Genomic DNA, 23821 nt, shown 5'->3' on the forward strand with positions numbered 1-23821 from the left:
GTAATGGTGCAAGCATGGCCTCAGTGTCTGTATATGGATATAGGTACAGATATCAGTATATATGTTACGTATATATGAGATATACAGATAAATATTGATCAGTATGTGGAGAGAGACGTGCAGGTGAGCTTCTCTGTTGGGATGGGCTGTGTGGTCCGCCCAAGCGTGAGAAAAAACTTGGGGGCTGCTGGGCATCATGAGCGTGGTGGTGGGGCTGGTGGGACAACTCTCCTTCCTGCACGCTGGTGTGACCAGCAGCTTCATCCTTTCTTGTTGCCCTTCCAGGCCCAGAAGAATGAGCGGGAGTCCATCAGGCAGAAGTTGGCTCTGGGCAGTTTCTTCGACGATGGCCCGGGACTTTACACCAGCTGCAGCAAGAGCGGCAAGCCGAGCCTCTCCTCCCGGTAAGCCAGCCGGCCTCACAGCCCAAAACCTCCTTGGAAAATGAAGAGCGTGAGATGCTTCCAGCAGGACATCCTGAGATCTACCCTTTGGAGGATCCCTCAGTTTTTGCTTGCAACCATATTGTTGAATTTTCCTTGTTTTAGAACAATGTCTTATGCTCCAAATGCAATAGTTGTACATTACGTAAATAATTGTAAATAATGTGCTAAAATATTAGTTTAAAACTGTGTAGAAGAGATATTTGGATGCTCAGGGGATAAAGCAAATGAGCTGAAGTTTCCTGAGTTAGGTTTCCATCAGGTTTTAATTGAGGATCTCTGCCCTGAACTGAGCATTGCCTTTGAACTTGGGCAGATCAAAACGGTGGCAGAAGTATCGTGGATGCACAACTGGAGTTACTGTCAGGAAAACAGTGGATTAGGTTTTTTTTTTTTCCAGGGAGTTCTTTATGTTGAGTTGCAAAATAATAAGGATTTTAATGTCTGAATACCTGGTTTAATGCCAGATATACATGTTCGAAGCAGGGCAGGGCTTAAGGATGGTCCCATGGTCCCACCAGTCCTGGGTCAGGCAGCATGGTAATGGTTGGTGAAAAACCATGACTTTGGGAAAGCACATCTTCCTTTGGTGGCTCGGGAGGTGGCAGCCCATTAGAAACAGATCTGATGCTGATAGCTAGCCCTGGTGACAGCAGGGCAGTGGAGAGCAATTAATCTCACGCACAGAAAGCACCAGAGAATGGAAAATATGAGCTTTAACGTGGCTCCCTGTCTACCCCACCACGTCCACATGCTCCATCCAGGCTCTGCTTGCTAGACATGGCTCCATCCCTGGGACTGGCACATTGGGTAGCATGGATACCTCACTTGTCTGATTTTTAACATTTCCACATCAAATATACTCCAGAAAGGCTTGTTTATATTCAGCTGCCAGGGAGTAACCCATGGCACTTGGGAAGCATTGAACACCTCCCACATTGGGAGTGAAGATCTACCTGTTGCCATGGTGTGGGAGAGAAAAAAGTCCTAGAGAGACATAAAGCCAGGAGGAATACTGTTATTACACCGGAGAGGTACAATTGTGAAATTAAATTGAACTGCGAGTCATTTGAAAGGGAAAACAGTTTTGCTCTGTGTAGTTACAGCTAAACCAGGAGCTGCTATCTTGTAATTACAGCACGGGTCTAATTAACGCTGCGCGGCAGGGTTTGGCAGCTGTGCCACGAGAAATTACCAGCTGTACCTGAGCACTTTGGTGTTTCGTTAATATTTATAGTCCAGGCAAAGCAGTAGTATTGCACGCTGCCCGTTACAGGACCTACAGGAACCTTTGCAGGACCGTTGCTCTCGTGCTTGTGTATGAAAGAAAAGAGGATAATCGCTGGGTGTCAGGCATTGGGATCATGCTGTTGAAAGGGACGTGAGTCACGCACCAATGTTTTGCTCTTGTTCTGCCCTTTCTGCATGATACAATTTTAAGCCAAGGATGCACTGGGTACCCATGTCTGTCCACCATGGCTTGAAAGTTTGTGCAGAATTATAGAATAGAATCATGGAGCGGTTTGGGTTGGAAGAGACCTTTAAAGGGCATCTAGTCCAACCTTCCTGCAGTGAGCAGGGACATCTTCAACTAGATCAGGTTGCTCAGAGCCCCGTCCAACTTGACCTTGAATGTTTCCAGGGATGGGGCATCCACTACCTCTCTGGACAACCTGTGCCAGTGATTCACCATCCTCATCTTAAATAATTTCAGTTATTAATTTGATCTATTTTATGGTAATAGCGACTAAGAAATTCCACTAAAATAAATGGAAAATAAGAGTTTGTGGTCTGTAAGTACTGATATAAGGCCCCCCATTGAGAATGAGCAATAACAGGCAGCAGAAGATGTCAGAGGGTTTGCCCCGTCTTCAGCAGGTGGTGATGGAATATGATGCACCAAGAAGACTGATGGAGTTGACCCCAGAAATCTCTAGTTTGCAGGGTTATTTTTTAATTAATTTGGAAGATGTGCAAAGCCTGATCAGATTTTGTAGGAGGCAAACAGGCCTGAGCCTGGTGTCAGTTGGGTGAATTGTCCTGGAGAGCCCGGGGTGCATGAGCTCAGCTGATGACTGCAGAGCTGGTCCACAGTGTGAGCATCAGTGGGGGCTTCCACAGACACCCTCTCGTTCAAACAGTCTGTTCCTTTGCTTGCTCGGCGAGGCTGATCCGTGCAGAGGGAGCCGTGGGGTCCACCTGGAAATTGGTGGGCCACGCTCTTCTGGGGACATCAGCCCACACCAGTGAAATGTGTTCTTAATCCAAATTGGGCGATGGTGCAGGGGTCCAGAAAGCACAGTAATAATCTCTTGCCATGCAGTAGTGCCTCTTGGCCACAGACAGGCTTATTGCCCTTCTGAATAAATAGTTTCAATTGTTAACACATTATTTTATATAATATAATCATATTTTTTATTATTTATATAGAAAATACTTTTCTATTAATATATTTACTATATTTTCTATATACTTTATATATAACATTTTATTTAATACAATAATATAGCCACCCGTGGTGACAAAAGCTCTGCAGCGACTTGGTAATTCTGAAGTTCATCAATAGATGGTGGTAGAAGCTTTGTCATCACCGTGCTGCTGCATTTCCAGTCCCACGTTGAGCTGTCGCTCAGAAAAGGCAGCAGGAGCTTGCCCATGCCCTGCCACCGTGAGCTGGTGGTCCTGGCTCTGCTTTTGGGTGGGGGACGACCATCTTGGAAAAAAAGTGAGAATGGTTATATTTTCCTGAGGCCACTACAGCATCAGGGCAACAGCATCCTTTCAAAACACAAGCGACTCGCTGCCGACGGCGCTGCGGCGTCTCGCCCGCATAACCCGTCGGCGCGGTGGGGAGAGCCGCGGGGTGCCGGCGGCAGCGCCGGTGCGAGGGGGCTGCGGCGTCACCTCTGCCTGTGCCCCCACAGATTACAAAGTGGGATGAACCTGCAGATTTGCTTTGTGAACGACAGCGGCAGCGACAAGGACAGTGATGCCGACGACAGCAAGACAGAAACCAGCCTGGACACGCCGTTGTCGCCCATGGTAGGTCCAGGAACCCATCCCACAGAGGCTCTGGGTGTGGAAATCATAGGGCATCCATAAGGGAAGCTGATAAACAGCTGATCCTTATAAAATAGCAATGCTAAACCCCAGAGCAGCATCTTCAGCCATCAATAAAAGAAATGTGAGATGCGGAGGGGCAGACAGCAAATCGCTCCTGGCTCACACAGAGATGCTGTAGAGCAAATGCCTGCATGGGAAGGTGTTCCTTCTTCCTTCCTTCCTCCCTTTCTTTTCGGCTCTGATAAGTATCAGGGTAGTAATGGATACAAAGTGGTATCAGCTCCCAGCAGCCTTCCTCTCCTCTCTTTTCCTTTGTGAATATAACACCACGGCCCCAGATGTTTTCTTCCAGCTTAACCAGTCTGTCCCTTCAACACCTATTGATCTGGTTGGCTCCTCTTTCCACTTGAAGTGCTCTGGGGGCGTCTGTCTGGAAATTACTCTGATTTTTAAAGATTATCTTGTGTGTTAAAATAAAAAAACTCTGTGCTCTTCACTGTTTCTGTAGAAATGATACCACTTGTTAAGTGTGCAAAAATATGTTAAGCCAACAGCAAACGTCTTTGCTGTGGCACGGTTGGGGGGATGGGGCTGTAACAGCTGTGTGTCTGCTTCCCTAGAGCAAGCAGAGTTCATCCTACTCCGACAGAGACACGACGGAGGAAGAGTCAGAGTCCCTTGATGACATGGATTTCCTCACCAGGCAAAAGAAACTCCAAGCTGAAGCCAAAATGGCCTTGGCTATGGCAAAGCCCATGGCCAAAATGCAGGTCGAGGTGGAAAAGCAGAACAGGAAGAAATCGCCGGTAGCGGATCTTGTAAGTGGGGGCCGTGGGATGTCCCGGGGGGGTAACACCAGCCCTTTTGCTGTTTGCTTTTGCTTCTTGAGACATGCACACCGGCCAGCGGTGCTTGTAGACACACAGAGGAGCAGTGGAGATAGGAACCGGCTGGCAAGAGTTGAAGGGTCAACATGTGTCATCTTATCAAGCCATTACGGGAGCGGGATGGATGCAGGGAATGAGATGATGAAGTGTGAAGGTTATTGAGGCTGGCATGATGCTGCTCATCCTCTGAGTTGTAGCTGGCTCATGCCATCCCATGCCATCCCATCCCATCCCATCCCATCCCATCCCAGAGCAGTCCCACCTTGGTACAACACCGCCGTAGCCCTTGCCTCCCTTTACATCAGCTGGTAAATTTGAAGACTTGGGTCAAATGTTGTGTAGATGTTTCAGCTCAATTTGGTAGTCCCAGTGGAGCCATTGATGCATGTGTGTGAGAGGGATGCAAGCAATGTAAACTGCCTCCATTCAGAAATACAAATAGTTTAAAGAAAACAGTAAAAAATTGACAATTTCTTTTCAGCTGCCACATATGCCTCATATAAGTGAATGCCTGATGAAGAGAAGTTTAAAACCCACTGATCTAAGAGACATGACTATCGGGCAGCTACAAGTGATAGTCAATGATCTCCACTCACAGATAGAAAGTAAGTGATGCTTGTTTAATTATTCTTTGGTACATCACATTTAATTAAGAACCGTTCTCCAGGATACACATAGAAATGTTGGTAAATGTATGATAACACGAGTAGATGGAAGAGGCACACCACAGTAGTTAGAGGTGGAGTTCTCTCCAGATTTGGCTCCTTTGGCTTTTTTCTTTCCTTTTTTCAGTTTCTCCTAAAGCACTTGCTTGGCTCCGTAAGAGAGGAGGGTTGTAGCGTTGTGCCAGCACCTAACACCCCACTTGTAACTCAAAACCTGGTCGGGTAAAAGTAGTTTTGGGAATTCTGCCTGTCCTGGAAGCACCTGCCATTTGTGGCTTTATGGCTGTGTCTTCATGTGACACTACGCCATCATCAAAACCATCCATAAGTGGAGAAACTCTCCAGTTTAGAAAACATCCCAGGGTAAATCCACCCTTGCCGTGCTTCAGCGTGTCTCACAGGTCCTTGTGTTTGCCCGCACGGACAGCGCCCCACCACCTCATCTCTCTTTGCTCTCTCCAAAAGAGCCAGGGTTTTTTTTCTCCCCAAAGGATCTCCATCTTCCAATTAATTAATTAATCAACCATTTTGGGGTAGACTTCTCTGGTGCCTGTAGGACCAACAAAAAGGTTGGTTGGGAGCTGCTGTGCTGCTCCTTCCCTACTCGCTTATTAATTAGCCTCACTTTAGAAAGCACCCAAGTATGGGCGCATGAGTATTAATGTCATTAACACCGAGCTTGCTGCCCAAACTGAAGAGGTGTTAAACCAATGTAGCTGTAATTAAGCAGCCTAAAGACCAGCTCTGGCAGTGAGTGATGGGCAGGTACAGCCTTCAGTGGAGCCCATGCCAGCAGGTTAATTTTTCACATGATCCTCTTCGTTTTCTTCTTCCTCGCTCTTTGACACAACCCTGAGCAAGATTCCAATGTCATGAACACGCACTGAGAAATTCATCTTTATTTTTGCTGCTACACTGAGCTATTTTAAGAGAGAAACTGTTTGCATGCAGTGGCAAGGGGGTTATGGTTTATCCTAGAAAACACAAAAATCTCTGTGCCTCTCCCCAACATCGTGTGCATCCTCCGGGGAGGTCCCTCCTGGTTCTCCACACCAGCTTATGTGTAACATGGTGGGAAGGATGACATAGCAGGTCCTAAACTGGGGTTCCTGGGAACATCACAAACTCACCTCCTTTCTCCCCGGTGCCAGGCTTGAACGAGGAGCTGGTGCAGCTGCTGCTCATTCGGGACGAGCTGCACACAGAGCAGGACGCCATGCTGGTGGACATCGAGGATCTGACCAGGTGAAGGAGGCTCCTTGGGGTATTTATCTCTCCTCGCAGCTTCCAGCTTGCCATTGACAGCGTGTAGGGGTTTTGTTTTAGCAGAATTTCAGTACTAAAGCTTTTGCCAAAAAGGTAAGGGCTGAGCAGGACGCTGCTCTCTCCTTCATAACAAGAAATCAAGGCACTTGGGTTCTGGAGTTCATCAGCAGGTTTCAAGAGCTCCCCAAACGCAGGTGTTGGTGCATGCTCTTGAATTAGTGTTTCCCTTTCCAAAGCCTGAAAAGATCCTGAGCAGGAGTGATGCTGCAAACCCTCAGTGCACCCCAAGGGAAATCCAAGTGTGTCCCCATGTCACCCCACCCCTCTGGCTGGGGTGAGCTGCAGCCCATCGGCCTCCGCTGTCAGGAGGACATGACCAAAGGAGAATTTCTGAGTCTTTTAAATATTAACGTTCAATATCTGATTAAACAGAAAGCCTTGCAGAATATAGGCAGATTTCCATCAGGACTCCATCTCCCAGGCAGCAAGAGGCATTTTCCTTTGAGATAACTAGCGATGCGTTGCAGAAACACTAAGAAGTATTGAAAACTTTGGTGGAAAAAAGGCTGAAAAAGATGATACTGGTTGTTGCCAGCACAGAATGCTTCAGAACTGAAGCATTAAGCTTGCAAAAAAACACAGCCTAAATTTGTTTCTATTTTAAAACATTGTGGTGCTGCGTAGCAGCTGGTTGAGAATTGACGGTGCTCTGCCTGGAAGAAGTTTCCGCCAGCTGGGGTGGCCGTGAGGGATTTGGGGAGCGATTCTCATGCTGCCCAGAGGACAGTGGCCCAAGGGACAAGCAGGCGGGTTGTCACTTCTGAGTCTTGTGGGACACCATCGCTACTTCCCTTAATGAAGAGCAAGTGGTGAAAGGCAGAGGGATTTGGGGGGGGGTGGAGCTGGGTCAGTAGGCAAATGCCAGCACCACCTCGCATCTGTTTCTGCTGCTGTGCTTCAGGAAACTCTTTGCTTTCTAAACGCAATTAATGGCAGTTTAGTAAATGAAATTTATTTGGAAGCTGGTCAGCGTGGTCTGGGCGGGCACTGGCTCTCTCCATCCCGGCGCTGGGGGATGAACGTGCTGAACACCCCTGCAGGAAGGGAGGAAACGATCCCAGCTGACCCAAAACCTCTCCGGAGAAGGGTTTCCTCTCCCCTTTGCCCATCTCCTGGTCACCTCCCTCTGGGAAGTAACCCGGGCAGAGACCACACATCCCTCACCCGGTGCTTTGATTTTTTTTTTTTTCTTTCCTGGTAAACTGTTATTTTTGGTTCGCTGCCAGAGTGGCGCGGATGCTGGCTTGGAGCACAGCCCTGCGTGTGGTTTGGGTTTCCACCTCCCCTCAGCAGAGTGAATAACGCAGCTTCTCTCCTCCCCCCAGACACGCCGAAAGTCAGCAGAAGCACATGGCAGAGAAGATGCCGGCAAAATGAACCCAGGAGCAGAGCTCGAGCGACACTTCATTTTGCTTCTGTGTGTGTCCAAGCGCTGATGTCCACGGTGGCGCACAAGAAAACCAGTGTTAGTCATTGACCATGTCTGAAGCTTTATGTCCGGTGATTGGCCTCTGCTTCTTAATTTATTTTAATTTTTTTACTCGTGCCACTAAATATCAGGCATTTTAATAATATTATTACAAAAAATGTACAGTACTTATAACATTATAAATCATGGGTGAGAAGAGAGGGTAGTTTAACTTTATTTTTGTTTGTTTAGAGATTTTGAGTTGAATGATATTTTACCATTGACTACTTTTTTATTCTTCACTGTAGTTTTAAAATAAAGAAACTGTACTTGACGGTGCTATACAAGTCAAAAAAATACATGCCTGCCTCGTAGTGAAGTTGTAGCTTTCAGTAATATGTATATTTTAATCAGTTTTCAACATTTTGTGAATGTTGACTACCTGACATTCATTTTTAGATGTGCTATTAACATTCGGTTGGATTCAGAGAGTTACCTTGAAAGTTTTATGTATAAATATGTAAAATAAAAATTAAAAAAATTGTTTCATATGATACGTCTTTTTGTTGCCTAGTGGTTGACTTTGGTGATGCACCAGTAATGTATTCCTCGAACTAAATGTGCAATTCCTAATTTGTCATCACCAGAAAGAGCCTTTTTTTTTTTTTCTGCCGATCACATGAAATTATTATAGAGAAAAGACAGGATTTTTGTAGAGTTATTTATTTGTAAGTTCATAATGTATGTATGACATGGACTTAAGAGATTCTTCTATAATAACATTCACTGGGCCCTAATATTGTGACTATTGTTAGAATCAGCAGGCACATACCGTAGATGTTTTTTTATATTTTATTGTCTGGGCTAAATATTTAAATGACTCACCAATGTCAGAAATAAAAAAAAAAATATGTTAAAAATCTAAGCAGCATATTAAATGTATTATATATGGTAATTACTCACCTCTCTGCCTTTGGGCTGGGCTCCCCGTTAGTGGCTGAGCGCTGGACGTGTCTCCTCTGTGCGTACCGGAGGAGGGACACTGGGAGACTAATAGGTCTGTCTCCATCCCTCATTTATTTGATTTAATGCTGAAACAGCTCAGCCATCCCCTTCCTAAGGCTGCCCGGCCGTAGCCAGCAGCAGACACGCATGTCGCACGCACCAGATTTTTACATTTTAATTCTTTTGTCCTCGGGGGCAAATTCATCTTAGCGACAGGTCTGGCTAATGACTTATTCAGGGTGTTTTCAGAAAAGCGTGAGCTGTGTTAAAATTTCATCCCCCGCCAAGAATGTATTTTATAAAATGACTTTTTTCCCCCCTCTTTTTTTTGCAGAAAGTGCAGGCTATGGAAGCGCCAGCCCTCAGTGGGGTTTGGTGGGGCTGGGCAGGGTGGGGTTGGTTTAAATTAGGGTTGTTTTTCCTTTCCCAGATGCTCCGGGACTTTCTAGTGGACAGTCCCTGTCCCACAGCCCCCATGGGGGGGCCATGTCCCATGTTCCTGCCGAGTAGTGTCCCCAGGCAGGGTGCTGTGCCTGCCCCCAGCTTTTGCAGAAAGGTACTGGGACAGGTTAGGCTGGAGAGCCTTTGTCTGCAGACCAGGGATGATGTAAACTCTTATTTTGCTTTTTTTTGAATCTATGCAGAAAAATATATTGGGGGTGTTAGTTTCTCTGTAGCTCTTGGTTGGCTTGATGATGTTGCCTGCACGTGGGGAGACCTGCTGGGTTTTATATTTCTGCTCTGTACAGGGCCGTGTTTGTTGGTGCCTCCACCAGAAGCGGCTGTTCAGGTATCGGTGAGGAGGTGCTTGCCACTGGATTTAAAGCATGAACAGCAAAAGCCCCAAATACAAAAAGTTTTCTCTCAGCTTTCATAACAAAAAAAGAAAAAAGCAAGAAAGCCCCCAGGTGCTCTGGGGGGAACCCCGCACCCTCCACATCATCCCTGGCATCATCCCCACCAGGGTCCAGCTTGTGGGGCATCGGGGTGAAGCAGCCTGGTCAGGCTGGAGTTTCGTTCCCTTGCTAAGTGCCTTTAACTTGCTGAAGAGAACTAGTTATTCCGGTCACCTACCACTGGTTTTCCCCTTGACATCCTTAGGGGGAGTTGGCTTTTTTAAAGAAAAAGCGTGTTTCTGGGTAACTGCATCTCCTTGGCTCTGTGTCCCGTGTACCGAGGTGTCGTGCTGGTATGTATGATGGCAATGCTGTGGAATTAATGGATTAAATCACATTTTTAAAAGAGAAAAGTGTTGCGTGGTTTCTGAGCTGCTGCTGCTGCCGCCTTGTCGTGGACAATTATGTATTTTGTCACCTATTTCTGGGTATCGGTCCCACTTTTTGAGTCTCTTGTATCCTCCTGGGTGGGTTTTTGGTTCCTCCTCCCCTGGTCCCCGCCAGCAAACATAACCCATCTCGCACAGGGTGCCAAACTTAGCAGTGTTCTCCTAAAAAAGTACCTCCCGAGACTAGAAGTCACCAAAAATACCTGATGCAGTCAGCAAAAACACCTACCCACCCTGCATACGCTCGGGGCGATGGGGCTGGGGGTCCCACAAGCTCCCCGCATTGCCCAGCCTGCTGCCCTCCGTGCACCAGCTGCAGCTAATTCTGTATAGCCACAGGGGACAGCTGCCTTGGGGAGAATTTGGGGGTTTTGTTCTGCCTTGCTTTTTCTTTTTTTTTTCTTTTTTTTTTTTTTTTATGTTTTGTCTTCCATGAATGGGGCATTTACGCGGTTCCACTTGGGACTCCCAGTCTCGGTACTGTAACCCCAGAGCCGAATTCCCCGGAGCCTCAGAGGGCTCCCAGTCAGAAGGTTGCTTTTGTGGGGTGAGCTCAGCAGGGAACAGTAAAAAGCAGCTTCTGTTATGACAGCGGCCACTGCTCCACCACAGGGACCAGGATTTAACATCCCACCATTGGGTGCCTGAAGCAGTCCCCATGCCCTGTGCCCCTCACCCACAATTCTGTTGGGGGGGGTGGGGTGTGGAAGTGTTTATTTGGAGAAAACATTCAAATGACTTAAAAGCCAAAGGAAAGTGTAGGGGTATGTTGGACAGGCTGGGGCACACAAATGTCCACCAGCTAATTCATAGCATGAAGGGAAAAAAAAATAAAGGCTGCAGACCTGTGATAAATGGCTGCAAATGTGTCTTGTCTCCTCTGTCTGGCATAGCCAGCTGGGGCCAAGGGAGCAGGGGATGTGCGTGAAGGCTGTATGACCCCCTTCTCCCTCCCTGGGGGTGCCGAAACCACGGGGCACAGCAGCTTCACATTGCCCACGGCAGGTCCTTGCCCAATGGAGCACTGGGCACTGCTGTGCCTTACCAGCCTCTGGCACAAGGTCCAGGCATGAAGCTTTGGGCAGCTTGGAAACAATTTTGGACCTTATTTTTCAGCCGCTGCAACTTTTTTTTTTTTTTTTTGCATGCTGCCTGAATAGCTGGGCAGGGACCTGCTCCTCTGCATGCCATGTCCTGTCCACTTCATGCTCCCTCCAACACCCCTTTCCTCAGCCATCCAGGGACAATTATTCTTGCTTTTCCTTGCCTGCCTTCAGCTGGTCTCACAACAAAACATTTCTTAAGTCTGTCTCTTGGTCCTAAACTCACCTGTGCGTGAAAAGCATGAAAAGTTGCATTAAAAAAAGGTCATTCTGATGTCTGAGATAATGTCCCACTGATGCTAAAGCAGCCCTTGGGAACAGAGATGTGCTTTATGAGCCAGATGCTTCCTCTCAAACAAACCTTGAAGCCTGGGTTCCTTTTTTATTTTGTTCTCCCTCTTTTTGTGAAGCTCCACTCCATGGAAGGGCAGCGCTCACTGTGCACAGGGCGTGCTGCGCATCGTCTCGCTGGGCACACGGGGACTGTGGGCATGCAAAACCATGGCAGAGCATACACAAGGCCTTTTACTTTTCTTATTTCATCCTTCAAAGGAGAATCACTGATGAACTTAGGAGAATTAAGTCATGTGTGGACCCAGAGGAGAAGAATTGGAGTGGTGGGACTGCAAAGTCCTGTAAGGTCCCTCCTCCCAGCCTGCTTGAGGATGCTCCCCCGTTGCTTTGCACTGCTGCTGAGGAAGGCAATTAGCACAAATGAGCTGGTTTTTACCTCTTTAAAGCAAATCCATCCTTGCACAGCACCGAGGGAGGCTCAGCTTTGCAGAGGGCATCCCCAAGGAAAAGCCATCGGAGGTGGGGGGGGTCTTACAGTCCGCACTCGTTTCCCTGCAGAAGCCTACGCCCACTCCCGGGGAGTTTCTCTTCCTTCTTATTGTAAAACAAAGTGAAACCTGTGTGTGTGGGACCCTTTGCCCTCCGCCCGCTGTCCCAGGGGTGACTGGGGACATCCTGCACACCGGGCAGGGCCACCAACAGCAAAGCCACTGGTGCTTTGCCAGCAAGTACCAAGTCTTATGTTAAAGCAGCTTTTCTTGGTCACTCGGTAGGATGAGACCTTCCCTCTTCATTTACATCAACCATCAGCTCCTCCTTAGTGGTAAAATGTTATTTAAAATTTTTCAAGTCTCTTGACTGCAGGAGGAAGAAAGGATCTATGTGAAATAAACGATCCCAGTTCTCCGTGGTGTAAAAGGCTCCAGACCCATCACAGACTCTTCTAGTTCATGACTTTAAGTATTTGATGCCAAATTGGGATGGTGGTTCTACTGCCGATGGAGCGATTGCCATGAAAGACTGCCAGCAGAGCCTGGCCACCACGCTGGTCACCACCGTACCCACCTCCACTCGGCCTCCTAATGACAGCACGTTTGGGGAAGAAACATGCCTTCAAAAGAAAAGTGAAATAGCAACGGCAATATGAAAAAAGGGAATTGCGGGGTTTTGCATGGATCTCCTGAGCTGACAGCCTGCGGGCAGCGGCCGTTTCCAGGCAGCTGACTCAGCACTCCTCCACTGCCGGTCACTGAAACTGCCAGCAGAGCTGGGGGAGGAGGAATTTTCGCAGGTGTTGTTGGCCTCAGCGCAGCCTGGAGATAGGGCTGACACCCCCGGGGAAGGCGTTAGTTAGGAGCATTCCCATCCGATGCTTTGCTTAGGGAGTTTTGCCAGAGCAACAGGCACCCATGGCTGCAGGGGACTGACCCTCTAAAGCAAGAATAAAAGCTGTCAAGGAGCTCTGCAGATCTCTGCAGCTCCAAAATCACCCAGAGAGCTGTTTTTTGGGAGTGGGGAAGGGATCCACTGTCTGCCCACTCATCCTGCACCCTCCCACTGCCTTGGAACATGAGGTCTGGGGAGAAAAGGGACATCAGCCCCTACGTCCCCGCACAGATCAAGAGTCTGCAGCAGATGTTTTGGGTTCGAAGACGTGACGTTGTGTGGTCATATTTGGGCTGCCCTTGAGTTCAACAACATGCCAGCAGCCTGGAGCTTAGCACAGCCCACTTGGAAATGATCCAGGTCTCCTGCAAAGCCCTTGCAGGGTCAGCAGCTGGATGTAGCCATGAGCAAAATGAAGCCTCTGGGCTCTCGGTGGCTTCGCCAAGGGAAGGACAGCACCTGAAAGTGCTGCAGGCTCCATCCGCATGGCAAACGCGGGGTTTCTTCTTCCCCAGGTTTGAATTTGCTTCCTGTAGTGAACACCCAGCTCCAGCTTGGGGAAACAAGACTGACTTCGTCAGAGTGCCCAATGCACGTGCTTTCAAGTGACCCCATTTAATTTTCTGTACTCTGTAGAAAATCCAATATTGCGATTTTTTTTCTTAATCAAAATCATGAGCAGAGACTTGGGGTCAGCTGAAGACTCATTTATGTTTTCTCCTCTCCATCCTATGTCTCCTCTGTGCTAGGGGTTATCAGCTAATTGACGAGCACGGGCTGCACTGGTGCTGGGACGTGCGGAGCAGTCGATGCTGCCTTGTCCTGGGAGAAAAATATCCAACGTGAAAGCACCAGCTCTTCTGCTGCTCCTTGCCCAGCCTTGCAGCACCCAGTCACCACCACTCCTCCCCATCCAAGCCTCTTTCTCCCCAGGAGCTGCTCTACCTCATACCCCAGCTGGGACCCTGTCCCCAGCACACCCAATTCCCCTCTGCAGCACATCTTTAGGGTGACGTCCCAGCCCAGCCCATCGTGGGACGCAGGGCTGCCCCCACACTTACGTGCTCAGCAAGTTTCTTTACGAGCAGCAGCTTCCTCTTCCAGCAGAGGAAGACCCAGATATGAGCCGACGTGCAGCGAGCGGCGAGCCTGGCTGCATCTGGGTGACTGACCCCTGTGTTGCCCTCGAGGTCTTTATGGCTCCACAAATATGTGAAGAGCAGCTTCTTCAGGCTAAGTCTTTGCTTCCTGACAGTTAGGGTTTCATAGCTTGTATTGCCCAGCCAGGTGTGTGTAGGAGGTGACTACGGTGGCTACAGTGAGAGGCAACAGAGGTTCAAATACCCATGAGATGACCTCGAGGGAAGTAATCATGACACACCTGAGGAAAAAAAAATAAAATCCAACATGTACAGCCATAGCTCACAGCTCTCCAAATCACTCTTTCTAATTTCAGAGGGCTGGTCCTCCTGGGTGTTGGGTACCATGGCTGCTGCTCCCCCCAGGGCTTGGAGGAGAGGGCTCAGTGTACCACTCTGCCTCAGCACCCTCATTAACGGGGCCATGATGAACGAAGCCTCATTGCTGCCGAGGTGAAGCCAAACACAACCAGGGGAACCTCCCGGGGCAGCGGTTCTCGCTTGACTTGCGGTGAAGCAGTAGATCCTCACTAAGGGCTGCTGGTGATGTGTCAGGATGCCAGCTGCCCCCTCCCCATCCCCACTGTCACCCACAGCTGGTTCCCACACGCCCTGTGACAACAGGCACCAACTGCAGCACAACCACCACAGCACCCAGTGTCCCCGTATCACCCCTGGATGCTCATCCCTCTGCTCTGCGGTGGAGTCAGAGCCACCACACCCTCCCTAGCTTGTGGAAATGAAGGATTATTCTGCCTCACAGGACAGCACAGCTCAACCTGCCCCACAGATCTCACTGGGGCTTTTTTTTTTTTTTTTTTGCTTTCTTTGCTCCAGGCAAAATGCAGCTCTCCATGTTGGCTGGCAGGAGTGGGCCAACATGTGCAGGTTCCCAGGACCCGACGGGGACTCTGCTCCTCTGAGCAATCACACAGGCTGTGGGAAAAGAGCTGGAAATAGCTTACATGTAATTATACAGCTTCCAAGAATTTAAATGTGATGTTTCTTTCGTGCTTGAATCAAACCAAATCCAGAAATTTCTATTTTGATTATTTTAAAATTAAAACACAACGCATCACATCTACATTAAAAATAATTTCAAAATTAAATCTGTTAAATCTTCCTTCTGTGACCAGTATTTTTCTTCCCACTGACTACTTGCAGTTAGCAGAGCTGCAGCCCCAGCCCAGCCTCACACACGGCACAATGCTGCAGAATCATCTAGGTTGGACAAGACCTTGAAGATCACCTAGTCCAACCAAATGCTGCGAGAGGGTCTGAGCATGCAAAGGCAAATGCTGAGCTCAGGACCGTCAGCTTTCCTTTGCCGCTGCTGAAGCATGCAGCCAGATGTTTAAATGAGTCGTTAACCCACCTGCCAAGCCCCTCATTCCTATTTAATGGAAGCCAACTAAAGAAAACCAGCGCTCAGGCCATGCAGGGCTTCACTCCCCCAGGCTGTGTAAGGAGCTTGCCCCCACCCCGAGCTGCTGATGCCCTGGGGAAAGCAAACCCCAGCGCTGGCCTAGCCTTGCCCTCGCCCGGCTGATCCCTCCCAGGAGAGGTGACTTCACGAGGAGAAAAACCGAGCTAATGTGGATTTGTAACGCTTCTCATTCAGAACAACCTGGAACACTAAATAAAAAAAATTTTTTTTTGAAGAGCTGGAGTTGAAACACAAGCTGTGACTGTGCCGTGTGTTACTCTTAGCATTCAATAAGGTGTTTTTCTTGTGGCTTAGTCTAACCCGGTGACGGTGGCTCTGCCACAAGCACAGACTGCACAGACCCGTGTCCCCGGCACGGGCAGGCTCCCCCAACCCACAGCAGATTAAAGCTGTGCCAGGACAGATGCACATCCCGGCTGGATGTGCAGTTCAATAACTGACGCAGACATTAAAAGCTTTCACATGGCATTTGTTAGGATTCAAACCTGTTTCATGCTTCCTCATCTTTATGGGCAAAGCCCTGCTTCCCTGTGTGCCAGGAGAGCTGTCACCCCATGCCCTGAACTCCTGATTCGGGCCCTTTTGCATTCCTTCCCCCTTTCATGTCTGAGGATGAGGCAATCTATAATTTGAAATCAGAGCAGCTGCTGCAAATATCTTTAATATTCTCCTTCAGGATGATTTTAAGAGCTGATGGCTGCTTTGCTTGTGAGGTGGTTACCTGCCCCATGGATTCACTAAACAGAGCAAGCAAGCTAGTCCATGTACTTCCATATGTTTCTTCAGGAATTACTGCTCAAACAGAGCCTCATTTATCCTGAGAACCTACAAGCATACATGAGCTGGGTGCTCTCTCTTCCTCAAGCCTCTATTTTCCAGTACCTGTTACCAGCTGGGCCTGCCCTTAGCTGACCTGCTGGCAATTAATCTCCAGGAACAGCTAAAATATGAATAATCTTTGGTCTAATGAAGATAATACATATTCAGTGTATTTGTGGTACTGAAAATTGGAAGCTGACTGGCACCTGCTCACACATGCAATCTGTACTTTACTCACACTCTACTCAGATGTGTAAACCTTACTCCTGCAAGCATGTTGGCTGCTCTGGTCTCTCCTAGTGACCATTGCAGGGTCAGGGCCATCCCTGCCTGTCTCTCCAGCACATTCTGCCTCCTGGCAAACAAAATACCACCCTGTGATGCCAAAAGTGCTGGGTTTCGCCCATGAAGGGACATTATTTTCTCCTAATAATTGCTTTAGTGGAAAGGTCCAGTCCCTTTCTCACATTTCCCACAAAGTCCTAGGGGCTATAATCTCCTTTCAGTCAGGACTTCATTTCACTGAGATTGCTTTTTTTCTTTTATGCTCACCAAGGTATTAAAAAAAGAAAATTAAATGTGTCCCTGTATAGAAACTCTCTGCCAGAAGAGTGCTCGACCTGGAGGAGGAATGGCATGGGGAGCCAGCAATGCGCTGCCCCCAACCCGTGCAGCACATGGCAGCCTGCTTCACCCCAGCACCAAATCCTGGGCAGAGCATTCCCCGGGGCGATGGGTGCTCACATAATTCCCACCAAATATGTGTTCTTGGGAGTGGAGCTCAGTTCCCTCTCTCGTTGGGGAATACTCTACCCATGAGTCACACCAGCGGCTCGCCGGGTATCCCCACGCACTCGAGACTCTGACCTGTGCATCTCTGTAAGTAATCTCGGGTATTGAGTCACCAGCTGGCTCAGCACCGAAAGCGTGAACTCTTTCCCAACCCTGCTTCATCAGGATGGGGCGAAGGGTTGAATCCATCATTAATGTGATTCAGACAAACATGTTGTGTCAAAGAAATGCAAAAAAACCATCGCGCTGATGATCTCCTGGTCAACCAATATCAATGCTCCTTTCTTTCCCTGGGTGCAAGACCAGGACCAGGTGAAACGGCGAACACAAAACCTGCCTGCCCATCAGGCCAGATCCCCAGTATCTGAACCTGTGCAAGCTCTTGCACACCGCAGAGATAAAAGGGACAGCTGAAAGACCAGGAAAAAAAGCACCCAGAGATGAGAAACGCTGCAGTGGATGGAAACAGAAAGTGAGAGCAAAAGAGGAACCGTCGAAAGTGGCAGCAGCCCGGCAGGGCTGCGTTCAGCCAGCGCTCCCTCCCCGCACACGAAACCACAGACACCGCCAGCATCCGTCGCATTACTCACCCGGGTGTTTTCAGGGCTGGGGGAGTAGAGAAGACAAGGAGACAAAGGAGAACCCCACGGGAGTCCTGAGGTCCCAGGGTGATGGGTAGGACAGGCACCACTGCTCCGTATTCTGATGGAGGGACCAGGGGACCGAGGCGATGCCCCGGCCCTTGGCACCCACCTCTCCCTGCCCATCTGCACTGCAGCACCATCCAGCCCCACAAAGGTCCTCACAGGAGTTTTTTATTTCTAAACAAAACCCACAGGGTTTTTTATTTCTAAACAAAACCCACAGAGTGGGTGGAGAGATTTACCCACATCACCAGCACTGTTTCTGTGGGTAAGGGTTCCTGGAGCTTGCCCACATCTCTTATTTTCTATAAAGCATAGTGAGCAAAGTATGGGAATCCCTTAGAGCAACGATGCTGAGATTGGTGCTAATGTTCCTTTTAACAGAGAGCTTTGCAGTTAACCTTGCAGTAAACCCGGTCAGTTGATGATGGGGGAAAAAATCAGCTCCTCGATCCAATTGAAAAAACTGTTGAAAAAAGTTTGGGATAAAAAAGTTTCTGGCTTAGCTCAGAAAAAAACCTTCCTTTCCTGTCATGTTCTAGGATGCTCTTCAAACAATCCTCTCATTTCAGTGTGAGAAGTTACCTGCCCAAAACATAACTATTCAAAATACCTGTGTGCTCTTTAGGGAGCCACAGCACCTATCCAGCTGTCACCACCAGCTCCATCCCTTTCCCACAAAAGTCTGGCATGTGGGTTCGAGCTTTGGAGTGGAGCCTGCAAATAGCACCCACTGAATGTGGGGGTCCCCAGTCTGGCTGGCCACCTAAGGACACAAAGCTGCCAGGCTGTCACCTGAAAGCCGATGGCCAGAAACCAGCAGAGAAGAGCAGAGATGCTGCAGTACAGGGCAGGGTCCCGAGGAAAAAACACACGAGCTCCGGCGACAGCTGGAAGAGTGAAGAGCCAGGAGATGCAGGTGTTTAACACCCCGGGTCTTACGGGTTTCAGTGCCCTGACTGCGGGTTCAGGAAAGTCACTTTGACTCAGAAATAACTTTTAATTACGTGACTTTAGCTTTCAAATCAATGAAAACCTCACCTCATCCTTAGGGTTACGTATTTCAGGGGATTCCTCAATGAATAAGCAGCAACAGTCCAAAAAACACCAGGCAAGTTTCAAGTCTTTGCTTTCCCATTTTATGGAGCCATCAGTTCCCAACATAAATCAGAAGCAACACTTCTGTCAGTGAGGCTATTTTGGTGAGATATCTGACCCCGGATCTTCCGAAAAAATCATCCAGGAGCAAAACAAATGATCCATGATCAATCCCCCATATGTTCTGAGAGTGATAAATAGTATAAAAATTAGTTTTATTTACTGAAGCATTCAGAAATCTTATTCCACAAAATGTTTCGAGGTTCTTTTTATATAGCAACTATCTGCAATTAACTGTCAGCCTAGTTGTGATATAATCATACTGCAGCTTTAATTTATATATGTGTATAATTATTGCATAATTATATATATATAAAAAATTATTGTGTAATTATATACAATTATAATTACAGGGGATAGGACTCTACAAATAACCCATCTCTTCCCATTGAAGATACGTTACAAGTTGCTACATGACCTTCACAAAGGGTTTGGGAGCTGGCCTGCTAATAAAGAAAATTCATATAATTTGCCAGGTTACAGGAGAAGTAACATCACACAGCTGGAGACCCGGTTAGGAAATATCCCCAACCACCATCTCACCACAGCGCACAGCTGACGGCGGTGAGGACGGCGTGTGGTGTTCACGGCTCTTCATACGTAGCTTACTCTGAAAGTGAGGTGGTCTTCATTTAGCTTGGACTTTGAGAGCAACCATGAAGCCAAAAAGTAAATTGCTATTTGTAAGAGGGGAGAGAAGGCAAGCCAAGACTGAAACAAAAGCTTAGCACCGCAGTGCCTCGTGTCAGCAGACATTTCCAGGAATCTCCCAGTTTTTTAGAACAGTGTGGCTGGAGAAGATCCTATTTCTCATCACTCACAAATACAATCCTCAAAACTAAACTGAACTGAGGGGTTTGGGGGTTTTGTTTTTTTCTAATTGGGTTTCTTTATTATTATAGTTTTTCCTTTCTTTTTTAAATCGGATTTTTATGTATTGTTTTGGTTGAGTGCAGCGTAGCCACAAACACAGTTTCACCCAGTATTGACCACAATAACGTTACAGTTTTATAGCTAGACCCAGAATGGTTCTTCTTGTTTTTCTCTGGAAGTTAATTTCAGCAAGAGAAATTTATGGTTGAAATAAAGCCAGTGGAATTACATTTTCTCATGTAAAATCATACAACTTCCAACAGTTTTAAGAGACTATGGCAAGCAATTACTGTACCGTATTTCTAAATGTGTACATGATAGATTCCCATCTTTGTTGCTTTAATAACAAATACATCGCTCCAGCTGTATAACCCTTCGTCTGCCTGATGAGATGGGTACCTGAGATCAAGACACCATATGCAATAAAAAGGGCATGGATTTTTCAATTTCAGAAGAACTTGCTTTTCACTTTTGGATGCTGCTGACATAGAAAATATTATTACATCTAACCCCCACAAATAATATTAATATTAGCTGTTGTATATAACCACTAGGGAACATCAAAGCCCAGCCCATAGATCTACAATTATTCCCATTTTGCAGTTAAAGCAGAAAGGCTGCCTGGGGCCAGACCAGCCCCAATGCTGAGGTGTGTTGCTTCCTCCTCTGGGCAGGGCACAGGCCCCCGCTTGCCCTGAGTGAAGCAGACAGACACAGAGCTGCTCAAGAGCAGGCCATGCACAATAATTATCAAGATGCTTCATTCAGAGTCGAGACTGGTCCAATATAGGATGTTTTGAGATGAAGGAGGCAGACAGATGAGGCTAGGAATGAAAAACAGATCTAACGTCTGCCTCAAATAAACATACCATTAAGACTTTATTACCTCATTGCTAGGAATCAGCAGTTAATATCTTATGCATCACTTCGAGACAAATCTCAGTAAAAATTGTCTTACACAGGAGTGCACTCGCCTTCGGTCCATGGCCAAAACGCAAGTGCAGTCAGGCAGAGAATAGAGAAATAGTACAAATCGGGCAAAAGAAGCAGAAACTGGCCAGGCTCAACTCACCACCCATCCAAACCAGCACAACCACCACATTACCATCGTGTTCAGCATCTGCTCTGGGGTGTCTCACCACAATAGCTGTGGGATTGCTGCTCCAGGGGGATTTGGGTCTGCTGGGTGTGATTACAAGTGCTGGAGCTCTGGCGGGTCTCTGGGTTTATCAGCTCTGATCCTGCAATAGGTGTACGAGGATCTTCAGCAACCCAGCATGGCAAGGACTTCAGTTTCAGATGCTATCAGGAAAATAAATGAGTAGTGACAATGGTATCATTCAGGCATGGGTTTTATAGATAATTGAGAAAAGCCTTCCTATTTAAAACAGCAAATGTAGCAACATTCAATTATTACTTCTACCACAAAAAAATTCACTCACTACTACTAGGCTATATTCCATTTTATCTGCAAATTAAACCAATTAAACCCACCCCGTGTCTCAGTAATACGCTCCCTAATCCTTGGGCTGAGGGAGCACTGACCAGGAAAGCATTTCAGCTTTGGAAACACCTGTGCAACTACAGGACATTCCTTGTGAATTATCTGTGAGCCATCTATCATAAGAGATAGAAATTACATGAGGAAAGCAAAATATAGCTCAAAATTTTACATAAAAGGGAAGCAGAATTGTCTACTTGTGTGGCTGCCCTACTTGTGTAGCCTGTATTTTTCAGTCCCCCGTGGCCTGGGGGCTGCTGGGGAGCCCTTTGGAGGTGAAGTCCTCTGGGAAGATGCTCTTGCCATCCCAGCCAGCTTTCAGCAGTGCATATTGGACACCCTCTAGCCCCAGTTTTTGACCCCACCTCACTGCCTCAGGTCACAGAGAAATCCCTCCAGGAGCTGGGACTCTGCAGCAGGAAGAAAACTCCTCTCTCCTGGCCCATGAGACTGTTGAGAGGAGGCATCTCCACCACAGCTTCCCCCAAGATAATCGTTCTGTGCACAATGCCCATTCAGCCACAGCTGCATTCAGAGACCTCTGAAGGTATTTGAGCTAAATATTCTTCCTTTTGGACAAAGAACCCTGACTAACATCCCAGTACATGCCTAAGTGGAGCACAGGAAAGCCATAAACCAGAAGCTGTTGTCTAAATTGTGCACCAGTGCCCCACCTGAGGAGAAACCTCATGCCCTGCTGCTGAGGGCAACGCTATGACTGAGAATTGGGCAAAGAAACCTGGAAAGCCAAACTGATGCCTTTTCAAGAACACACATGCAAGCATATACCAAAGGGCTCTTTCACTTCTGTGTCAGGAAAAAAAAAAGTCTCCTACACAAGATGAAAACCAGAGCCCACAACATAATGATGAGTGCTAAAATGGAAAACACACAGTGAAACTGGAAAATTAGGCAGCAAAGAAAGCCTCTAGACATACCACAACCTTCTTATAGGAAACAAGATGTCAAATAAAATAAAAAGAATCTGAAAATGCAATATAAAACTCTTGATTCATCCTGCTCCCTTCCAAGTCCATAGCAAAACTCCCATTGACTTCATGGCAAACCCAAGAGATAGAAAATTCTCTACAGCCTTTTGGCCAGGCTAAGAATGGCCACATGCAATATGAACTAATACTGAAATATTTGGCGATTATACCAAGTGTATCAGCAAAAAGCAAATTTCCAGGCAGGTTTTCATGAACATTCATTAATGACATCTCACTATTTGGGACCAGTATTGGGATTGACACTGTTTAACATCTTTGTTGGTGATACAGACAGGGGGGGTCGAGAGTACCCTCAGCACGTTCAACGATGACATGGAGCTGTGCGGTGCAGCCGACACGCTGGAGGGAAGGGACGGCATCCAGAGGGACCTTGACCCGTGCAAACCTCATGGAGTTCAACAAGGCCAAGGGCAAGGTCCTGCCCATGGGTCGGGGCAATCTCAAGCACAAATCTCCTTACACGTGGGTCAGGGCAAGGAGTGGGGTGAGAGCAGCCCTGCAGAGAAGGACTTGGGGGGAGTTGGGGGATGGAAAACTGACTGTGAGCCAGCAAGGTGCACTGGCAGCCCAGAAAGCCACCCGTGTGTTGGGCTGCATCCAGAGCAGTGTGGGCAGCAGGGTGAGGGGGGGGATTCTCCCCCTCTGCTGCACTCTGTGAGACCCCCCTGCAGTGCTGGGTCCAGCTCTGGGGGCACCAACAGCAGAAGGACACGGACCTGCTCGAGCGGGGCCAGAGGAGGCCACGAAGATGCTCGGGGGGCTGGAGCACCTGCCCTGTGAGGACAGGCTGAGAGAGTTGGGGGGGTTCAGCTGGAGAAGAGAAGGCTCCGGGGAGACCTTAGAGCGGCCTCCCAGGACTGAAAGGGGCTACAGGAAAAGCGGGAGGGACTCTGGATCAGAGGTGTAAGGGTAGGACGAGGGGTAACGGGTTTAAACTGACAGAGGGGAGATTTAGATGAGATCTAAGGAAGAAATTCTTCCCTGTGAGGGTGGTGAGGCCCTGGCACAGGTTGCCCAGAGAAGCTGTGGCTGCCCCCTCCCTGGAAGGGTTCAAGGCCAGGTTGGATGGGGCTTTGGGCAACCTGGGCTAGTGGAAGGTGTCCCTGACCATGGCAGGGGGTGGGACTGGATGGGCTTTAAGGTCCCTTCCAGCCCAAACCATTCTAGGATTCTGTGACTATTACAGCTTTTAATGACACCGAATGGAAATGGAAAAGCTCGTCTCTGTATCATACAAATCCTTTAAGTAATCCTTTTTCTGTAAGCTCGCCGCACGCTGCGTGCAAGGGGAACAGCCCTGACTGAAGGACTTAAAGCCCCGATCTGCCCCCCAGCATCCTCGGCCAGGCTCAGGCTCTGCCGGCGACCCCAGGGGCAGCAGCTCCGGGCCCCCCCCTCCCACCGGGATTCCCGGTCCCGCCGCTCTCGGGATGAGTGAGGGCTCCTCCGGCCCGGCCCCGCCGCTCCCCGAGCTGGGCAGGAAAGGAGAAGAGGGGGAACTCCCGCTCGCGGTCCCCCCCCTTTTAAAAGCCGGCCCGGTCCCGCCGACAGCAGCAGCAGCAGCAGCAGCGGG

The 23821-nt window shown here is 48.2% G+C and overlaps 1 protein-coding gene across 5 annotated transcripts in view; it reads left to right on the forward strand.

Annotated features, from left to right (window-relative positions):
- The window catches only part of SCHIP1 (schwannomin interacting protein 1), a 40096-nt gene extending 31755 nt beyond the window's left edge, over positions 1–8341 (forward strand). For 4 of the 5 annotated variants that reach the window (XM_074878424.1, XM_074878426.1, XM_074878427.1 and 1 more), the window contains exons 2-7: positions 286–404; positions 3368–3485; positions 4127–4324; positions 4875–4998; positions 6210–6303; positions 7710–8341. In XM_074878424.1, the coding sequence (XP_074734525.1) occupies positions 286–404; positions 3368–3485; positions 4127–4324; positions 4875–4998; positions 6210–6303; positions 7710–7761 (705 nt within the window). In that variant the 3' untranslated portion in view covers positions 7762–8341. Of the gene's footprint in view, positions 1–285; positions 409–3367; positions 3486–4126; positions 4325–4874; positions 4999–6209; positions 6304–7709 lie in introns of all 5 variants that reach the window. The other variant, XM_074878428.1, reaches the window with a different exon arrangement.
- Positions 8342–23821: the final 15480 nt, after the last annotated feature.

The sequence above is a fragment of the Strix uralensis genome, chromosome 9 (genome assembly GCF_047716275.1).
Source record: "Strix uralensis isolate ZFMK-TIS-50842 chromosome 9, bStrUra1, whole genome shotgun sequence".
NCBI classification, from domain to species: Eukaryota; Metazoa; Chordata; class Aves; order Strigiformes; family Strigidae; genus Strix; species Strix uralensis.